This window comes from Hipposideros armiger, unplaced genomic scaffold (assembly GCF_001890085.2).
Source record: "Hipposideros armiger isolate ML-2016 unplaced genomic scaffold, ASM189008v1 scaffold_134, whole genome shotgun sequence".
In the NCBI taxonomy this organism is placed as follows: domain Eukaryota; kingdom Metazoa; phylum Chordata; class Mammalia; order Chiroptera; family Hipposideridae; genus Hipposideros; species Hipposideros armiger.
Window position 1 is genome coordinate 3,632,053 of NW_017731484.1, and position 21,995 is coordinate 3,654,047.

Below are 21,995 nucleotides of genomic sequence, written 5' to 3' on the forward strand. Positions count from 1 at the left end.
TTCTCTTCTCAGCTGTCAAACAGAAGGGGAAAGTTGAAAGAGAAGCTTCCCTGGGGTTCTTGGCACCCTGCCCAGGTCTCTCAGCATCCTATGATTAATGGGATTCCCAGGTTGGGGATGCCTCTGAATGCGGGGCCCCTCCTCCCTGCCCCACTAATCTCCTCACTTAAAGAGGGGAAGTGGGAGGCTACAGGGCATATGTGGTAACACCAGGGAAAGGCAAACCTGCCTTCACACAGAGGTCTAACATTGTAACATAAAATCTTGAGCACTCTTCAGACACACAGCAGCGTCTAGGAAAGTATACAGAGCTCAGTGGCCTTGCCTTCTCGTCCTTCTCCTGCCCCAGACGACTCCCCCATGTGATTAATTCCTTTATCTCTCATGTCTTTCATCTTGTGATTTTTCGGGTGTTTTCTTTTATGTGAAGAAAGCCTGTTAGGTAATTTCTGTTCCCTTTCCTCCCCACCACCCAAGGGACTCAGGCTGAACAGGTTTGGGCACTGAGTTCTACACTTTGCTTATAGGAAACCTTTGCTCTTGGGTTGTCAGATTGCTCCATGGGGAATCACAGGAAACCCCAGAACTACTTGAAATGAGTTGGAACCAGGATTTCTTTTTGCCAAGATAATCAAAGCATAACCCATAAGTGAGATGAGGAACCAAGCCCCGAGGAGTGAGAGAGAGAGTGTGTGAATGGGTTTGAACACACACATACGTGCACCAAATGTGCTACTCCGGAGGGGCCAAGGTTGGTGACCGTTCATTAGTGCTGCAAATTGCCTTCATCTAAAGATGACAAGTTCTAGCAAAAAGGAAAAATGTAGCTGCAGATCCTCCTGTTTGCAAGTTGTCATATCCCTGCCTTCTGTATGTATTTGTCACCGTAATGCCGAGCCCTTGTTCTTGCCACAGAGGGATAATTGATGTGTATGAATATTCCAGAATGGAAATGGGACAGATGTTGAAAATAATGGCTCAGGGTAATATTTTTGCAGATGAAAGCTGAGCCTTTAGTAATGAGAGGCTCTTAGGGGTGGGGAGGGTATTGCTCAAGATGAGCTGAACCATAATCAACAATTAGCAACCTTTAAAGGCAGGGAAAAGCCCGCCCTCCCCCAGCCCTTGGAGTTGCCTCTCCAGGAGCCGGGAGGAGTGTGGGAGTTGGTCTCTCCTTCCCCAGCTTAGCACCTGTTTTCCCTGGTTTATCTAATATAGGTCCAATACAGACCCAAAGAAAGCAACACAGATTCCATCATGGCCATTGTACACGCGCATATGCATTTTTTTAAAACATAAAAATGCTTCTTATGAACGTTAAGAGTTTTCAATTCCATTTTGTAAAGCTGTCTGTGACCCATTAAACTTAATATTGGGGTCCACGATTGGATTGAGAACCACAGTTTGATAGCAATATCAGCATTAAATCTCATTTTTCCCTTGCCACCCCAACCTAACCTAATAGGAGAATTTACTAGTATGAATTTAAAACTGGAACTTCCATATTCTTTTATTCCTCCCTCCTCACCACACACACACACACACACACACACACACACACACACACACACAGCATGCACAGAAGAAAAGCTGAATTTCATCTACAGACAGGCTCTAATAAACATCTGATCTGCCTTTATTGTTCCTCTGCATGCACCCCATTAGCAAGCAGAGTTGGCCTGCCTAAGGTTTAGGGACACCATCAGAAACACCTTGCCCAGGAAGGGGCTCTGGGAGCTTTTCTTCTGTTTTGCCTGGAAGGCCGGTCACACTGTGATAGTAGTGGCTCTCTGGGGACACGGGCAGACAGTGATTCCTAGAAGCAAGTCTTCCTCTTTCACCCCTTGTGCTTCAACATGTGCTTTTTGCTTTTGTCTTTCCAACAGGTCAGCGAACAGATTGCAGTCTGGCCAGGTAGGTGTGGCCTGGAACAGCCCTGGGAAAGGATGAAGAGAGGCCTGTGGGTAGAGAGATCCCAGCCTGGGAAAGAGACAAGTAGTCCAGTTGCAAAGGCATTGGATGGCTTTGCAAAGGAGTGGCCGAGGGCGGGGGTGGCTGCCTCCCTTTGCCGTGCTGACCCCACCTGGCTCCAAATGGCAATGGGTTTTCTGTGACTTAGGGGAAGAGCTGAGCAGGACTGAGCGAAGGGAATTATCATTTGTTGAAATAGTCCCAGAGACCCCCCCAAAGCCCCTACATTGCAAGCAAAAGAAATGTTTGACTCTGAAGGAAGGATCCTGGTAACATAACCTAAGCTGCTAGACTTAAACATGTAGGTGTTGGGAAGTATGACCCAGAGAAGGAAGATCAGGAGGTAGCACTTGATCTGAGATTTTTTTATGCCTGGAAAAGATGACAGCCCCTAATTAGTGGCTGTTGCTGGATAATGAAATATTACATTGCACTGGCTTGCCAAACAGCATTGGTAGAAATCCTGGCCTGATGTACAGTTATGCAACCCTCTCAATCTTTCCCCACCTTCCCCACCCCAGCCAAATATTTTCCCTCCCAGTCATGGAGTTGCTATGAGAAAACTTGGGAGCTCGCAGACAGCAAGGCATTCATTCGGCCAGCAGTTCTCATACGCCTAAAAGTGTGCTGATTTAACTGGAGAAAGAGCTTTAATGGGCTGAACTCCTTAGAGACCCTGGGTTAGCCCATTATATCAACCACTTATATCTGCCAACACACACAATAATCATGAGGCCATTTACAATTATAGGCTTGTTATTTAGAAATAGCTTCATTTGGCTTTCATCATTTTGTCATTGTGGATTACAATAAAGATCCCATTAACTTGACGACTGGAGGGAACCAGGATAATGGAATTCTGTGGAATATATCTTCTTGGTGCTACAGTCCCAGTATAAGTCCACCTGGAGTCCCATATCTGCAGAAGGCTCTATGGGACTGAAGAGTTGAGTTGAATTCCCTTATGCTGTGTTATCTCACCGTGTGACCTTGGGCTGTTCTTGTCTCTTCTCTGAACTCCAGTTTTCTCATCTATAAGACAAGAAGGAGCATTCCACTAGATCTGAGGAGCTCTAGGATTCCTAACAAGTTCTCAGGAGCAGGAAGAAGGGGCAGAGGGAGCCCAGTAGCCAGGCTGTAGTCCCTACCTTCACTCAGGACAGGGCAGCCCTGCTCTCCTTCTCGGGGCATTGTGCCGCTGAGTCAGATTACCCTGGAGAAAAGCCTCTGAGGCTCAACCCAGCTTAAAAAGCGTTGACCTAGAGAATCACCCAGGTTCCCTCTAGTCTGGAATACTCTACCCTCTAAATTCCAGAAAAATCAACCCCTCTCTTTTCCCTAAGGATTTCCAAGAGAGAAAACTGAAGCTTCCTTTGGTGTTTATTAGTGTCTCCTTGGAAACAGAGATCTTCTTATTGTCAACCCAAATAAATGCCCCCCTATTCTGATTTGGAATGGTAGTAGACATTAAAAGCAGAGACCGTGTGCTTTTGTGAAAAGAGCTTTATTGGGCTTTATTGGGAAAGGAACTCATCGAGTCTCTTAGCCATTTCTGGGTCTGCGCTGAATAGTGTGACTTGTTGCATGAACCACTGCACAGCTTGGTTTTAATCCCCTTTTCCTTTTCCTCCCACTTGCTCGATCGGTCCTCTCTGATTCGGCGGGGTCAAATCACAGGCGCAGCTCCACCGTGAGGAAGCAGGTAAGGGCTCAGCAAGAGCCAGGCTGGTCTGGTGTGAAGATGATAACATCTCACAGATTTCTGTGGAACTCCACTGTGGGCAAGCCAGCCGCTTTTCTGACTGCATGCCTGTGTTTGGAGCCTACCCTCTCATCATAACATGTTTCATACTGTGGGAACGTCATCAGTTTAGCTTGTTTAGTTAGAGTGGAGATGGAGTGGCCGTGATCTTTCTGGTTTCCCTCTCCTCTCTAGTCATTTACCCTCGTACATACTAGAGAGTTGGTGTGACTGCGGCAGATTGTGCCCTTGGCAAGACCACAGACGAGCCCTCACACTCCGTGCATATGTACCAAGATGGCGGAAAGTCACAGCAGCTAATCACCCATACCGGGCACTCGCTGTTAAGTTTGCAGATTTTTGTTTGTGTCTGGTGGTGTGGTCATCCTAGATGTATTTCTAAGACATGCTAAAGATGCAAAGATAGTCTGGTCTAAGAATGATAGGCAAGAGACGTTGACCTCTGCAATTTTGTGCATGGCGTTCCGTATTGGACTAAAACCTGACCCTGGGCAGCTAGCTCTCATTACCCATATGAAGGAGGGATGGCAGAAAGCAGTGGGTAGATAATCCACATCAAGGGGTAATCTAAACAGCACTTGTGCTTGTTTAAAAAAATGAAGTATTTTTTGCAGTAGCAAATTTGACTTCCTAATTATACTTTATGGCAAATACAAAAATGATTTTCTATCCCCTAAACTCATACCAGCAGTAGGCAATTAGCAGGGAGGAGGTGGGGAGAACTCGGAAATGTCTTTGTGTCTGCTCAGGGGAAAGCTGATCGAGACTTTAAAAAAGCATTTTGGGTGATTCCCAATGGCTGTGGCCACAGGGAGATAATCGAATGTGCAGGGCTCCTGGTTTCTGTAATGTCGGCAGCCCCAGCACGGTCTTCAGCCAATCTGACGGCTCCAGCTGGCTGGTCAGTCCATCTGGGGAACTCAGATGACAGCCCTCACTTGTCTCAGCCTCACTGTCACTATTTTTTTCCCTTCTCTACTTTGAATTTTCATGAGAACACCCATCAGATGTGATACAGTTACGCATTTTTTAAATTATAAAAATTTCATTGCAACTCTCTTTCCTCTTGTTCCTCTAATTCTTCCCCTTTCTCCCGTAATTTCATTTAACACTGGAGAGGAGTGGAGTGACTTCCAGGGATAACTTAGTGCATTTAAAATTAATAGGTGGATCTCTTAAAGAGAGAGCAAGGCTGTTTTCCCTTCAACACTAAGAACAGGATTGGACTTGAGGTTTGTTCCTTTCTGTTCAGAGGAACCGAAACTGGGCCTCCTGCTCATAGGTGGCGTATATGTCCGGGGGCTTCTTCACGGCCTTTACTCTGGCTGCAGGAGTGCCGGAAACCGCTGTTTGGCAGGTGGTATGCATCCCCGGTTGGGCTCACAGTCAGAGGGGAACGACACCCATCTGGTTTGCATTCTGCTGTGCCTAAGCAGTTGCAGGCCCAACATATTTGCCTAGGGCTAGATTCGTGTAAGAGTTCCAGGATACACCAAAAACCTCAATCGAATAAAGACCTTGTTTTCATTCTGCTGCCCCAGTTTCTCTCCAGCAGCTCAAATCTAATGGTGGATTACTAAAGCATTTTTCTGAGAGAGTCAGGAGGGTAAATAGTTAAGTAATTTGGAAGATGAGTCATCTTATATAAGTAACTGGGAAATAAATATTTATTTGTTTATGGCAAATCAGCCGAACAAGAGGAAGAATCTGGCAGCATTTATTTTTGAGGGTCCTAATGGGTTCTGGTCATGTTCAACCCTAGCAAAGACGAGGTTCAAACCATTTCAGACTTTTCTTCCAAAAGAGATGCCTCAGCTGCTGCTTCCGTTTCTTTCCCGCACCCTTCAGTCCAGCATTTCCTCTTTCCTGTTACTTCCACATCTTCTTTGCTGGCCCTTTCTCCAGACCTCTAAATGCAGACATTTCTCCAAGGCTTGGCCCTCTTTCAGCGTCTCTCCATATTCTTTCCCTTGTCACTTTCGTTTCTTAGGTGACTTTCTTTTCTTTCCCTCGTGTCCGCTTGCTCTCTAATGCAGCCAGTCTTAAATCTTGGGCCTACCTGCTAACTGATTTCTGGACGCTGCTGCTTGAGAGTTAAGATAACACCTCCTGCCCTCAGCATCAATCTCTTCACCTTCCCCACCACCGTTTAACTTCCTTAGCACCTCCTCTAACTTCTCTGTTTCTCGTAAGGGGGACCCTCCATTCTTCACACCCCTGAAGCCCCAAATCTTACCTTGGATGCCTCTTTACTTCTCATTAACCATGTCTGATCAGCTTTCAAGATGTTTTTTCTCCCTTAGTGAAAACAGAAATCTAACCAGTATAACCGAGGCTGGTACTGGCAAGTGTCCTAACTCTGTCACTCATGAGAAATGATGCCAGACAGTGGTGTATTTAGACATTACATTTGTTTTCTCCTGCGAATCACTGGACCGCTGCTTTGCTGTCATTTCCAGTTATGCCTCCTTCCTTTCTCCCTCCACTTTTGGCTTAAAGTTCCCTTCATCTTACTGAACGAGGATTTGGCCCAGTTGCCCTTAAAGACCCCTTCCAACCCTGGGATTAAATGACCAAATATATTGTAAACTAAAGAATTAAACTGACATGGATTCTAATGTTGGAGGAGGGAAGGAGAGTGAAAGAAAAGGAGAGACAGACGCTGGATAAGAACACAGAGACACTGCTCCGTCAATTGTGTGCAAAATTGATAGTGAAGTGAGGGTCTTTGGGGCCCCTTAGGAGGGTCTGAAGCCTTCATGACTTTGTCCAGTTTATGGCCCCATTGGAGCAGTGTGGACTAGGAGAATACTCTTCTACAGTGGAACAGGTCACCTGTGGCCCACTCATATCTGCCACATGTTATCCCTCTGGGCTACTTGTGACATACTACTGTTAACCATGGCATGCAGGTCAATATCTGTGATCCTTGCTCTCTGTAACCCTACATGCTTCCCTTTAACTGCCGTGGATAGTCATTTCCTGTAAGTCTAGACAGACTTTTGCACTCACACGACTTGTTAAACCCAGCAGCCTGTGAGCATCCCACCCTCCTCCTCCTGGCGTCTTTATTTGTAACTGTAGGACCAGAAAAACTTGGTAAATCCTCATATCACTAGCCTCATTATCACTGCGACTGCTCCTTGTAAATAAAAAATATAACATTTGTAAACACAAAAAGACTTCCAAAAAATGGGTATTTGTTTTTTTTTAATAGTGGACCCCAGTTTTTTCATTAGCGCATAGAAGAGCTGGTAAGGATTCTTCCTCGAAGATCACCCTGAGCTTGGCTGGCAGAAGTCAGTGATGGCAACAAGAGGGCAGACACTGGCCACTGTAGCCGGAAAGGTGAAGGAAGCAGATGGGTTTGGGAGTCATGAAGATGAGCATTTGGTCGCCGAGGCCTTCCTGACGGCAGCTCCACCTTGGCCCATGCAGTACTCCCTTTGGCAGCACTCTTGGTTCCCAATAAGCTTGGGAGCTAGAGGCCATGCCAACTCTTCCCTCAGCCTGACGTCTCTGTGAGGCCCAGCTGCTTCCCTAACGTGGCCACACCCCAGGGCTGCAGTTGGAAATTCAGAACCAGGGAAGGGGCACAGGGCAACCTGTGAAATGAGCAGAAGCCATAGGCCCCATCCCACTTGAGAGTCCAGTCTCTGTCCTAAACATCTATAGCCTTTTCTAACTAGGTTTAGGTGCCCTCTGCCTGATCCCGTTCTTCCTATAGCTGAATAATTGTGTGTGTAGTTGCACTGTAAAATCCTACTGGTTTTTTAGCAACATGTGGTCTGCATACCTGGCAGTGTTTACTAAGCTCCTAGGATGCAGTATGAGTGGTAGTGAGATCTAGTCTCAGAGGGAGACTGCCTGAGTTTGAATCCTGACTCTGCCACTTATCTGCTAGATCACCATAAGCAGCTGTTTCACCTCACTAAGCCTTTATTTCCTCAGTTGTCAAATGTGGATAACCGTAATATGTGCCCCATAGGGTTCTTGCCAGGACCAGTCCATCTAAAGCACTTAAGTGTAGTACGTGGCCCAATACGTCTATAAATTCCTCTGTAAATGGTAAGCACGAACGTTCATGTGCCAATAGGAAATGTTACTCTCCTCACCGCCAACACCCTCCCCAGTTTGTAGACACCAAATTGAGGCCCAGCGAAGTTAAATAAATGGCAAGGTTTTATAGCAAAATGGTGGAGCAAAGATTGACATCTGGGAGGTCTGCTTCTTTGCTTAGTACCAATTGATCTTCACTATCACCAAGAGTTGAGTTTTTCCTTTGTTACTTTTTATGCTAAACAAACTCCCATTCTGATGCTCCCATTGATTCGTTCTACTACCCTCAACTGATATTAATTGAGCATCTGCTGTGTGTGAGAGCATCATGGCCAGCACCAGACACCCAAGAGCTGATGTAAGATCTGCCCTGTGGAGCTCAAGTGTAGTGGTGACAAATGCAAACAATATTTACACCCACACAATTAAGTCACAATCAGGACATGAGGGCCAAGTTCAAGGTGCTGAGACCCTGTAGACAGGGCACTGATCTCATCTGGTAAGTCTGGAAAAGCATTCTTGAGGAAGTGTGGTACTTGCACTGAGACTAAGCAGTAGGGGCCCGGGGTGAGGAGAGCATCCCAGCTCCAGGGGCAGCTCACGCAAATAGGCAAAGGAGGACATATCTGAGGAACAGAAAGAAGGCCCGTGTGGCTGAAATAGAGCGACTGGGGGAAGAGCAGAAGGAAACGAAACTGGAGGCAAAGGCAGGACCCCGGACACACAAGGCTGTGTAAAGGAAGTAACGAGGAGTCTTTGAAAGAGGCTAGCCTAGAGAGTAAATGATCAGATGTGTACTTTTAAAGATTGCCTAACCACCATCTAAAGGAAGAAGAACATTGGAGGACAACATGGGTGGGAATTGAGATATTGATGGATTGGACTTGGTAGCAGTAGAGATGGAGAGAGGTAAATGGATTTGAGAGCCATTTAGGAGGCACACTTGACAGAATGTACTGATTAATTGATTGGATGGCTGGGGGTAGGGAGCTGGTTTCGGATAAAAGATGATCAGTTGTATGTAGGACATTGCTGGATTTAAGGCATCAGTTTGGCATTCCAAGTAAATGGTTGTGTTTGTGTTCTGGAGCTTGGAGAACAGGCTGGGTGTTTCTCTGTGGACCGGCCACTAATCCAGCTGAGACAAGTTCTGCACACTTTCACCCATTTTCTCTGACCTTGGGATATCCCTGTTTAAAAATTCTAACATTGTGTTTCTCTTTGGCTTTTCAGGATTCCAGCCAGGCAATTCCTCTAGTGGTAGAAAGCTGTATCCGGTTTATCAGCAGACATGGTAAGCAGGATTATAGCCTTGCCCATATTTGTGCAAAGTTGAGAACTTCTTCCAGGAAATTTTTGTACAGTAAGCAGAGATTGACTTCCTATTCTCACATTCTCAGAAAAGGAAAAACAATTTTATTTGTTCACATAATGTTTGCTACCTCAGAATGGCCACACCTAGACATTGAGAGGAAGACATCATGTGTTTTGACCCCAAATTCCTCAGCCACTTACCACACTTCCTTTTGTAGCATGCGAGTGAGTTTTAAATTACAGCTGTTATGTGAATAAGTACAGCTGGTATTATGTGTGATGGTAGTTTCGCCATTACTCACCGTCTTTGCACGTGTTGGTATCTCCCACTGCACAGCGTTGACCGTTATGTCACATTGGCTTTCTGCATCAGACAGCTTTAAAAAGAACTTCTTTTGTAATGTTGCATTGATTCCCAATAATACTCAGTTCTTGTTCTGGTTTGGTCTCACCGGATACAACATCACCAAGAGCTCAGTTAGTAGCTGATCTTAAAATTATAGCCAACATTTAGGAGTCTGTGGGGGCTGGCTGTTTCTCAATCTAAGTCAACTCATGGTGTCTTCTGCTTGGACAAAGCTGCGTCTGAGAAACTGCATTCCTCCTCATCAGCTCCTAGGCTGCTTGGACAGAATTTAGGGATAGAGATGAATTGCCAGAGAATGGAGCTTACAGGTGTAGTATTGTGTTTCCCCAAAAATGAGACAATCTACATTAATTTTTCTTCAACAATCTACATTTATTCATTTATTTATGTAGAAAACTCTACATTTATTCAAACAGTCATGTCTGGCTAACGAGCTTAACTGGGGCTTATGTTTGGGGCAGGGCTTATATGACGAGCATCCTGAAAAATCATGCTAGGGCTTATTTTCCGGTTAGGCCTTACTTTCAAGGAAAGACGGTAGTGTTTAGAAAGCGAAGATACCTGAGCTAACGCCGTGAAAATTTCTAGGAACTGGGCATCAGAAATTGTTTTTGGATGTTGTCCTATCTAGTAATAGGAAAAGGGACAGAATGACCTTCTTGGAGCTGAGGAGGTAGGAAGATGATTGCTGGTCTCAACTCAGGGGCAGCCATTCTCTCTCCCTTCTTCTTGTTTCTCTCTCTTGATAAACTAGGATGTTGCTTGGGATCATTTTTGGAATAGTAATTATTTTAGCATGCCTACTACGTATCCCATTCTAGTCAGCTACCATTTTTTCGTTGTATCTCTATTCACTTCAAGTAACAGCATTTTATATCATATTGAATAGTCAATAAATATTTATTAAGCTCTTGATCAATGCTGGGCACCATGCATTGCCAAATAGGAAAACAAAAAAACAGGGTTAATATACTGTTGCTGTCTTTACCTGGTTTTATGAATCAGTTAGGAGAAAATAAATGAGCAAGTGAAAAGTTAACAAGAGATAAGCTCCAGTAATTCAGAATGTCAGTATAAGAAATTTCATAAGGTAGTAATGATGAATGGCTAAGCGGTTGGCAAAGATAAGTCCAGACTAAGTTCAGGGGAGGGAGAATTATTTGTGCCTAAAGGACAATAGGAAGAAGAGAGTCTGAACTCCTATTCTTTCATCCGTGCATTCCATTTATTCATTCATTCAACAAATATATATGTTAATTACTCATTGTGTGCCAAGAAAAAGTTCCTGTCTTCATGAACCTTGCCTTCTACTGAAGGGCAGATAAATAGGCGATCACATGTACAGTTGATAAATAAACAAATTAATGTACAAGGTTGATCAAACAATATAGTGAATGTTTAACTAAAAAAAATTTATTACAGTAAAAGACACATTGCCATTAATCCCCCTCAAAATACTCTCCCTCGCTTTGAACACACTTATCCCATTGTTCTTGCCACTTTCTGAGGCAGTTCTGGAAGTCCTCTTTCGTGAGTGTCTTCAGTTGTGCTGTCGTGGCTGCCTCGATGTCCTGAATCATTTTGACTTTGGGGAAGAGCCAGAAGTCGCATGGTACCATATCCGGTGAATAAGGTGGATGAGGACACATCATAATGTTTTTATTTGACAGAAATTGCCATATACCAGAAGCGATGTGTGACACGGAGTGTTGTCATGATGGAGGATGATTTATAGCACACTTGAAAACACACCTTCTCTCAACCGTAGCTCATACCCGACTGACTGCACCGAGCTAGTTAAAACTTGTCACTCACTGTTACTAAGGTTCAACGCCTCGCTTCCCATATTAAAGATCCCTGCCTTTTCATTGGATGGCACTCAGCAGCAGCATTCACCATATTTTTTTATCACAACAGAAAGGTTCCATGTCACACATCGCTTGTGGTACAGCAATTTTTGTCAAATGAAAACATTATGGTATGTCCTCATCCACCTTATTCACTGGATCTGACACTGCGCGACTTCTTGGCCTGAAGTCAAAACGACCATGAAACATAAACGTTTTGTATCGAGTGAGGACATCGAGGCAGCTGCGACAGAGCAACTGAAGATACTCATGAAAGAGGACTTCCAGAACTGCTTCAGAAAGTGGCAAGAACAATGGGCTAAGTGTGTTGAAAGCAAGGGGGGTACTTTGAGGGGGATTAATGGCAAGGTATCTTTTACTGTAATAATTTTTTTTAATTTAAACATGCATCATATATTTTGATCATGCCTTGTATAATATGCCAGGTATTGGTGAGTGTCATGAAGGAAAGTAAAGCAAGGTGAGGAGATGGAAAGTGGAGAGGAGAGGAGACACTGTTTAGACAGGTTCAGGGAAAAGGCCTCAGGTCAACCTAAGGTGACATTTGAGCTGAGTCCTGAAGGAAATATGGGAGTGGGCCACATGGGTATCTGGGGAAAGAGTGTTTTGGGGAGAGGGAACATCAAGTGCAGAGATCCTTGACTTACGCACGGACCAGCCCACAGTGTGGCTGGAGCAGAGTAAGTGGCGAGGAGAATGGTCAGACTCTCAGGGCTTCGTTGGCTGAGGTAGGTGTTTGGATTTTATTCTGAGTGAGCTGGGAAAATATTGGAGAATTCTTTTTAAAGAAGTCCAAGGCCGCTGGAAGGGAGATAAGACCATAGGAGGAAGCAGGAGACTACTGCAGTAGCCCAGGGAGGACGTGGCAGTGGCCTGCATCAGGGTATGCACTGCGGAGGAGCTACGAAGCGGATGGGTTCTGGATATTGTGTCTTGAATGCGCTGGCCCCTGCCCCTGTACAGGCACAGTGCGTGAGGAGACAAAAGCTCTGCAGGGTTTCCTGGTGTGGCTCTGGGAAAACAGGTAGGCTGACGTACTGCTGATGGCAGTGCAAATCAGTACAACCCTTTGGAACAGGATTTGGCGATATCCAACAAAACTGCACATGCACTTATCTTCTGCTCCAGCAATCCTTGTAGAAATTATACTCTGAAAATACACCCCCAACAACAAAAATACATACACAAAGGTTATTGGTTGCAGCATCACTTGTAATTGCCTTTATATAGAAAACTCCTTGAATAAACTGTGGTATATCCACACAATGGAATACTGTGTAGCTACTAAAAAAGAATGAGGCTCTCCATCCAGGAAATGACATGGAGCGATTTCCAGGATATCTTGTCAAGTGAAAAAAGCAAAGTGCAAAAGAGTATCTAAAGCATGCTACCTTTCACGTAAGAAAGCAGAGGGTATAAGAATATATATGTGTCTTCTCACTTCTGTAAGAAGCAGTGCAGGAAGGATGACTCTAGAAGCTAATATTTGATTGGCTTTCTACACAGATGGTGGAAAAGGGTGAAAAGAATGGGGGGATGGGAAATGGGAGAGGGACGTTTCTCTGAGTATTCCTCTTCTGTGTAATTTTGACTTTTAGAATTACATTAATGTTCCTCATTATCAAAAGATAAACAGATGAATAAAACAAGGATGGGAGTAAAACCCCAAGTGGAATACAAACAGTTACAAATAAGCCTAAGTCTATTACAAATAAATAACATAACCGCCCTGAGGAGAGGAGGAAGAAAATAACTAAGTAGCTTTGGAAAACAAGCCTTTGATTATATACTGTGAGTCTAAAGACAAAAAGAGCTGTAGATAGTTGGTCATTATTTTCATCGTGAGTATATGGGCTAGCAATTCTGAAGCCATTTTATGTGGATTCTAGGATTAAACAAATAGATAAACACATTGTTGATTTAAAGAAATAAAACTTCATATATAATAGGTGTTCAGAAAAACATTTGCTCCGCTACATGAACTTTTTCTCCAAATAGAGACTCAAGGTATTCCTGAAGTCCCTAAAAATTATGGTTAAAGTTTTTGTGTATGTTTATTTAATGGGGATAGGGTCCATAACATTTGTCACTTCCAAAGTGTCTGTGGCCCACCAACTGCTGGAATTTACACACTCTTCCTATTTTCGTGTCCCCTGGGAGGTAAATATTATAGTCCCCGTTATGTAGATGACAAAGCGGAAGCTTATCTGTAAATGGTGGGTCAGGGGATCCAGGAAGACTTAAAGGAGAAGGGATATGAGGAACGACCGAGCCTGAGTCGGGATGGAAAACCCACCGTTTTCAGGACTAAAAACCCACACTCCTCACAAAGTAGTGTGAGCAGGAGGTGGCGTCGTAACAGTCACTTCAAGAATTCTCTAGGACAGTAACTCCTCTTGGCAACTGCTGAATCCAGCACAAAATGGAAGGTTTTATGCCATTTCCAAATAACTGACCCAAATCTGATTGGTTTTATACTTTTCTGTTGGTGTGCCCAAAGTAAAAATGAAAATGATGATGGATGTGTTGGCTTAGTTATGTGAGGCCTCACCTGCCAACTGCTCTTCTCCTTCACTTTCTGGAAACCGATGATTTATTCATGTTCCTACTTGCAGAATCATCAGATTAGACGGTAAAGATTCTGTCAGTTGAGCAAGAACATAAGAGTGGTCCTTCTAAAGCATAGGTTCTCGAGGGGAAACGAACCAGACCGAAAGGGACCTCAGTGTGTCAGGCCTGCTGCCTGACTTCCAATAAGCTCCCCTCTGATTTCTTCTTGTCCTGGGCCCGTGGACCAAGATGGCTTTTCCTTGATAGTTAATCTACCAGAAAGCCCCAAGATGATCCTCTCTTAGCAAGTCGTTGGCTTTACCAGCTGGAACACACCAAGTAACCTGTCCCTGAGATGACATTGTCTTATATTCTACTGTGGGTCTGACAACTCACTGGGTATGTGACTATTTTTGTCAGAACGCTTGCTATTTACACTCTGTGTTTAAACAACATTATGTGGCTGTTACATCCCATTGGCAACTGATATGGTAATATGACATGGTACTAATGGGGCTTTAACATGCCTGCCATTCTGCGAAGAATATTCTGGAGGTTCCCCTAGAGGAGCAGACACCTCGGGTCCTGTTACAAGCCAGGTAATTCAATTCCCCCTCCTTTACTTCTTAATATTGCTTCAGTTGGATTTAGAAGCTCAGTCCTGGCCTGCGTGGTTTACCTTCAGAGGTCCAGCTGATAGAATCCAGTCACCCCCTCACCAAGAGGGTAGCCCTAAAACAGTGGGCAAAATGTAGCATTATTCTATTTTGTTTTCCTAAAAAGATATTTGTTTGAGATTTCTCTGACATCAGAATTCTCAGAGACTTTGGCAAAATGCCCAAGATTGAGACACAGGGCGTCTGAGAAAGGCTGGGCAGGCCAGACGTGACTAAAGATGCACTAAAGGCCCAGCACTAATGATGTGTTCCCTGGATGTCCTACCATTTTGCAGGGATGTGTGTGTGTGTGTGTGTGTGTGTGTGTGGTGCTCTCTATAAACGATATCCACATTCAGATTAATAAATGGGCTCCCACCCTCGCTGCACGATCACTCTAATAGACTCCACAAGCCTGGTGTTCAGCAGTGAGCACATAGTTGCCCCCAGAAGGCCTGGGTTTGTATTCTGTCTCTGGTTCTTATCACCGAGGCAACCTAAGGCTGGTCATTACTCATTAGTCCCGTCATCTAGAAAATGGGCTTGCTGGTAAGCCCTACCTTACATGGCTGTTGTGAGGACCAGTTGATTTATTTACATGAAACCATTTCTTAGCAACAATCAACACACATGAATTAATTTTTTAATGATTATTTCTATCCTGACAAAACCCAAGACAAAGTTTTCATGCATGTTATCATAGTGTAACGTTCATGCATATTTGTCTTTAGAGTAAAGCTATAGTCAAGGACCAGTGACTGGCACAGTGCCTGGCAATTCTGTCCTTTGACGGATCACTTGCCTTTTCATGTCCTCTCTTTTTTGTAAGTATTCAAAGCATCATGCCCTAGAACAGCTGAACAGTGTCAGAACAGCTAAAGCAACAATTAGAATCTCAGACCTTATGAAACTCTTCTGATGGTATCTAATGGCTTGCCTGCCATGCCCATGGCTCCCGTTCCTGATCCTGAGTGATAAGGTGCCAGAAGTCACTGTCCCACTTCGCAAATGGGAACAGAGAGGCAAAGGCTGAGGAAAGAACCTGCTTATAGCCTCCCTAGGAGTCAGAAATGGAGCCGCGTGTAGCTATCTTTCCCCTTAAGTCTGACTCGGTGCTTTCTTTAGGCTAATGCCTCATATCCATTCCAGTGCCTTTTCCAATATCCTCACACATGTTTTCTCCTTTGTCTCGAAGAAGAGAGAAAAGGCACTTCAATGCACACTGGCTGGCAGAGACAGACAGTAAACTAAACTTGGAGCTGTGGTTGTGAATTTGCTTTTTCTCCTCCTTGATCACTTTTCCCTGACTTTTTAGGATTACAGCATGAAGGAATTTTCCGGGTGTCAGGATCCCAGGTGGAAGTGAATGACATCAAAAACGCCTTTGAGAGAGGTGAGGAAGATCAGACCAAAGGTCTGCCGGCCTCTGGCTCCATTCTTCCTCCCTAGAGCAGCGCCCAGAGGTTACGAGGCCAGCTCGCCTTCCTCTGCAGCCTGGCATCTGCTCTCCTGCAGACATTTCCTGCTCGATGTGCAGGGTGATGCCAACGCCCACCTGGCTCAGCTGCCTCCTTCTCAGCGCATTCATCCTGCCTCTCTCCTGTGGATGATCTGCCAAAACTCAAGAAGTTAACTGTGGTGTCTGGGTGGTTTATGGCTTCATCCGGAACCCTTGGTGGCAGTTAATATCCAGGCTAATGCGCCTGTTCATTGTAGCCCATTTATTATCTTGTGGGCTATTAAGGTAATGGGCAAGCTTTGGCAATTTCCGTCACTGTAATGGATATATATAGTTTCAATTTGAGGTTGGTCCTATCATTAAATCTAATTACATCTAATATGAAATTTTCCATAGGGAGCGCCAGCATGATTGTTCTCCCGTAAGTAGGTGTCCTTTGTTGCAGGCCAGGGAGAGTGAGAGCCAGACAGAGGGGCTGGCTTCCCTGGCCTCGTTTTCCTCCCCCAGGACCTCAGTCCCAGCCTGGTTTCATGATTCTTGTGAGAGAGCCAGTTGCTGTGTCCCATCCCTAGCCCATAGGGAATGTCTCTGAGCTAGTCTGGCACAAGCGAATGAATTTATGCTAATGGACCCTCGAGCCCCTCCTCTGGCCCTGGGGCCCCTGAGCCTCAGCAATCTGCTGTATCTAGTCCCTGGTCCGCCTTCATGGCCACCATGCTGGGCAGATGGACTGGGATTAGAACCTGAATAGGTCACCCCTTCCCCACCGCCTCTGCTGTATCCTGTGTGTTTACCTTTCTCACTTTCTCTTTCCTTTTCGGGGTTGGTGCTTATCCTCAGGAGAGGACCCCCTGGCTGGGGACCAGAATGACCATGACATGGACTCCATAGCCGGCGTCCTGAAGCTTTACTTCCGGGGGCTGGAACACCCTCTCTTCCCCAAGGACATATTCCATGACCTGATGGCCTGCGTCAGTAAGTACATTCCTGGCCTCCGATGGCTTCTGGGCTAGAGCACTGCGTCTTTTCTTCTCAAACGCTTTTCGGTAATGTTTTCCTTTTTTCCTTTTCCTCAGTGAAGTTTCTCCTCATCCCCACTCCATCCCCTGGTGGGGGAGGAGAAAGAATGACATTTCAGTAAGCGTCTAGGACTACAAGTCAGAATGCCTGGCTGTTTTCTTTCTGATTTGCCGTAAACTCCTTTGCTTTGCTGGGTTTTATCTTTCCTCAGTAAGATACATTTATATTCATATATAAGACATTGTTCTTTTCAGTTGTTGGTAGCTTATGCATTAATGCTTGTGCTTTTCATGATGCAAACAGAGAAAGCATAGGTGTTGCAAATATTTCCTGCATGTTGCTTTAATCATGGCATGGCTTACCTGCTAGATGTGGTAATACATGTTCTTCTGGGAATAAAAGCCCTCTGCACATTTAAGAGTAGCAATATGATATTTTCCCAGAGAGTGAGAGGGTCTCTATTTTATCCTCCTTAGAAGTTCTCTGCCTCTTACTCTGAAATTTGGGGCTTTACAAACCTATTCCTGGCCATTTAGTTTAACTCATTGTACTGGAATATCCTCTCAATTATTTTCCATGGATTAATACCAGGTCATTCTAGAAACAGACCCCACTGGGATGGTGGCTCCAGAGGGTGGAGAAGGCAGTCCCTTCGAAATGGAGAAAAGATCCTTCTTCCCAGGCCGTCGAGGGTCTCCACGCCCACTGAGTTTCCAGTTTGACTCAGCACCTGCCCTGAACACTGTCTTGCTCGCTTATTCTGAGAGAAAAAGGCCCCAGAGCATTCAGGAAACTCTTGTTTTATTTGGTCGCTATTTGTGGGAGTCTGGTGGAAACGAGCTTGTCTTCACGTCTTTTTCTAAGACTGGGCCGAGGTAGAATATCTTAAGTGGCCTGGGGCTACCAAGACAGTACAAGCTACCGTGGCTGCCCAGTTCTCCCCTCGAGATGTGCTTCTCATCCACCGCTTTTTTTACATAAGGTGCTCGTACTATCCACATGGCACACTTGGCATGTAGGGAGGCTGGCCATGATGGAGGCCACCAGCCTTGGGCCCCGCCTGTAATTAGTCTGTTCATAGCCCACGAGTCAGGAAGCTTCTCTGTTCTTCTCCCACCTGTCACCACTGACACAGGGGCAGCCATTTCTTGTCTCCAGACACATTCTCCTTGTCTGCACTGCAGATAAGGGAGAGGGGCAGATAAGCCAGACTTGTCTGGAGGATGCGGCGCTGCTTGTGTAGAGTGGGCAGGACTGGACCTGCCCGCCCTCTCTCCCTCCTCACAGTACTCTCCAAGGCTGGGTGTCGAGCAGTCATAGCAGGTTTATGGACAGTTCCTTGTCTGTGGTTGTCTTAATAAGCGGGTGGTAGATGCTTGGGGAACACCTCCAACCCCTCCTGTGCCCAAGTAGCACCTCCCTTAAGGCCTGCATTGGTAAGTGTCTAGAGCCCTGCATGCACCTCACCCCAGGGAGCCACCGGGATGAAACTCCTTACACGGTGCACCAGTGCTGTGTGGACTCGACCTGGCCACTGTCTGTGTTGCGCCTGCGATAGTAAGGGCCTTCTTACCATTACTCCCTGGGACCTCAGTCCCAGTGAAGGGTAACGCAGGGCTTTCTTCTTTCAGCCATGGACAACCTGCAAGAGAGAGCGCTGCACATCCGGAAAGTCCTCCTGGTCCTGCCCAAAACCACTCTGATTATCATGAGATACCTCTTTGCCTTCCTCAATCAGTGAGTAGATTCCCCAGTGAGCAAACTGGGTCAGACCTTGGCTCCGGCCACTGGAAGTTTATACACAAACCTATGTCAATTCATCCAGCCCAACAAATATTTGTTGAACGCCTACTATGTGCTGGGCATAGATGCAGACTGTAAGAATGCATTGTGAAAGAAGAGATGACAGCCCTGATATCATTTAGCTCACAATTCAGGGGAGGAGACAGACAATAACAGATACATCAGGTAGTAATAAGTACCTAAAAGAAAAAGAAAGAAAGGTAAGTTAAGGGACAGAGTGCAGGGTCTGAATGGGGCAGGAGTGAAAGGGAGAGCCACTCTAGAAGGGGAGGTCAGCAAAGTCCCTTCTGAAGAGCCATTGTACGAACAGCAGCCTAAGTGAAATGAAGGAAGAAACCGCAGGGACGTTCAAAACCATCAAGCCCTCACAGCCATGGTCATAATGGGTTTGGATTCGGAAAGCCACTGGGAGGTTTTAGACAGGAGTGTTGCGATCTGATTTATACATTTTTTAAAAACCTGCTGACTGCTTTGTAGAGAAGTTACAGTAAGAGGGAGGGCCGTGAAGAGAAGCAGGGAGATCCTTCAGGGGTTATTGTGGGGTGTCAGCCAGAGTGATGGTGGCTTAGACTGGGGACACGATGATGGAGGGTGGCAAGGAGGGCTTAGGGTTTGAACATGGCATTGACAGGACTTCCTGATGGGTAGGATGTAGAGTGTGAGGAAAGAGAGGAATTCTAGATTTTTAGGCTGAACAACTGGGAAGTAGTGATGCCATTTATGGAGTTGGGGGAAGACCAGGTGTGAAGGAAGGCATCGAGACAAGGTGCCAGTGTGGGCTTGTTAAGTTGAGGCACCTGTTAGACCTCCAAGGGGTAGACAGCTGAACGTAGGAATTTGATGCTCAGGGGAGAAACCTGGAGTGAAGGTATCAGCAAGGAGTCATCATGTGTCGGTGGTATTTAGCTGATTACCCAGGAAGTCAGCGTAGCTAAAAGAGAGGTCTGAGGGGGCCTGGACTTGGATGGAGCCATCCCATCCAGACAGTGTGTCCTTGCCCAAGGCAGACGGTGGACTCCCCACATAGCAGCAAAGGCAACGAGCAAAGACATGTGGTGCTTCTCCTCTTAGGCACCTGTCTTATCGCGTTGCTTTCACTGCAGCATCTCCCTGAACCACCTGGACCAAAGATTATAAGTGGACAACCTCAGGGCCAGATAAGGCCTACTGTGTCTTGAAAATATTGAAACATTTGAATATCGAGGGGGATGGTACTTAAAAATATCTAGGTTTCTAGCTTCTCTTGAAAACATTATTAGATCTGGCAATAGTCGATGTGCATTCCCACATGGAGCAGTTGCCTGTGGAGTAAGGATTGCTGTCTGGATGAGGCAGGCGCTCCCCGGATCACCCACCAGTCCCCAGCCCTCCCCAACACATCCTGATACCGAGGTTTTTTAAAGTGGAGAAATGTTTATCTAGATTCATGAATCTATCAAAAGAGAGAAAACAAAAATTAGACCTAGGGGCTTGGGGCTTTGTAGCACATATTTCTTTGTGAAAATGAAGAGTCTTCCTAATTGGTTGGTCTCTGCTTCAAAGGAATACAAGTTTAGAGACCATCTCATGAGTCTTGGCTCACTTACAAGTTCATGGTCGGCCTGGTTCTCTAAGTTTCTGGGCTAGTGGCCCCAGCCTGAGACCTTTCTGGGCCACCCACACTGTCCTTTAGCCCTGTTGCTGGCCCTGCAGAGCGCCAGAGGGTCCTGGCTCTGCGCCTGCCTCCTCCACATGGCTATGTCCTTAGCCAAGCCCTGACTCAGCACCACAACTGCCTTTGAGTTCAGAACCCCCATGACTCACACAGCGTATTCACATGCTGCCTGGTTTAGGCTGATGGCTTAGGCTCTGGTGCTGACTCAGTCAGTCAGTCCCCGAGGGCCACCATCCTTGTCTCCCCTCACTGACCAGTACCTGCCCTCAAAGTGAGCCTCGTCTGCTCCTCAGAGCAAGGAGCATGACGGTGGTAGGTGAACAGGTGGGGAGCAGGCAGGTTCTGGGGTGATGACAATGGCCTTGTTCCCTTCCCCACATTTTCTTCCTGCTGAAAGAGTGGTGCAGGGGAGCTTGCAGGAGTGGGGGACACTAGAGTAAGCATCATATAGCCCCACGGATGGTGGGCACTTCTGAAGGAAACTTGGGAATTGCACCGATTCAAAGGATTACTTTTGTTTGGTTTTACTTTTTCTTCTGATTCAACAAAGATTAATTTGATTATGGAAGTATTCCATTGAAAAGATACAGCATTGGGCCGGCCAAGCGGCTCAGTTGGTTAAGAGCTTGCTCAAGAGTGCCAGCTCTGAGCAGCAGCGGTTCGATGCCCAGCCCAAGCTGAGCTGCTGCTGAGCTGCCAACAGGTGGAAGGATGGCTCAGCTAAAAACAAAAAAAGAAAAGAAAAGATACAGCATTAATAATTACAGTGTTTCCTAAAATAAATGGAATACAGGACACAGGTCAGAAGACCACCGCCATGGGAAGATGACAGGTGATGCGTGTGCACTTCCTGACAGGTGTGGATAGTTGGCAGGTAGCGCCTGCCCCGGACCTTCAGGACCCTTCTTGTTGCTGTGGGTCCTGGGTGTGTGTACTTTTTCTTGGATTGTATAACTGTGCTATATGTATATATATTCCTTCAGAGTGCCTAGTCCACTGCATGAACCTGGCTACGTGCCTCCCCAGCAGGCCTTGTTAATCATCCTTTCTTAGCATCTGCATTAATTATCTATTGCTGCAACACATTACCCTAAAACTTAGCAACGTAAAACAATAAGCATTTATTGTTATGTCACAGCTTTTGTGGGCCAGGAATCCCGGTGTAGCTTAGCCAGGGGCCTCTGGCTCAAGGTGTCATGAAGGTTGGGTAAGGCTTTTGGGGGCAGGGCTGTGGTCCAACTGGGGTGGGGCAGAATCCATTTCCAAGTTCACTTATGGGGTGTTGGCAGGATTCAGTTCCTCACAGGTTGTTGGACTGAGTTCCTGGCTGACTGTTGGCCAGAGGCCTCCCCCAGTTCACCACCATGGAGCTGCTTACAACATGGCAGCTGGCTTCCCTCAGAACATGAGTGAGAGAGCACCCAGACAGAAGCCGCTGTCTTCTAACCTAATCTCAGAAGTGACAGCCCATCACTTCTGCCGTGTTTTAGTCACTAGAAGTAAGCACGAAAT

At 45.8% G+C, this 21,995-nt stretch overlaps 1 protein-coding gene across 6 annotated transcripts in view; it reads left to right on the forward strand.

The window, feature by feature from the left end:
* The window catches only part of SRGAP2 (SLIT-ROBO Rho GTPase activating protein 2), a 256,272-nt gene that overhangs the window by 211,041 nt on the left and 23,236 nt on the right, over nucleotides 1-21,995 (forward strand). For all 6 annotated transcript variants that reach the window (XM_019649659.1, XM_019649654.1, XM_019649653.1 and 3 more), the window contains 6 exons: nucleotides 1,887-1,914; nucleotides 3,649-3,673; nucleotides 9,026-9,086; nucleotides 15,863-15,940; nucleotides 16,847-16,981; nucleotides 18,658-18,763. In XM_019649659.1, coding sequence (XP_019505204.1) covers nucleotides 1,887-1,914; nucleotides 3,649-3,673; nucleotides 9,026-9,086; nucleotides 15,863-15,940; nucleotides 16,847-16,981; nucleotides 18,658-18,763 — 433 coding nt within the window. The remainder of the gene's footprint in view (nucleotides 1-1,886; nucleotides 1,915-3,648; nucleotides 3,674-9,025; nucleotides 9,087-15,862; nucleotides 15,941-16,846; nucleotides 16,982-18,657; nucleotides 18,764-21,995) is intronic.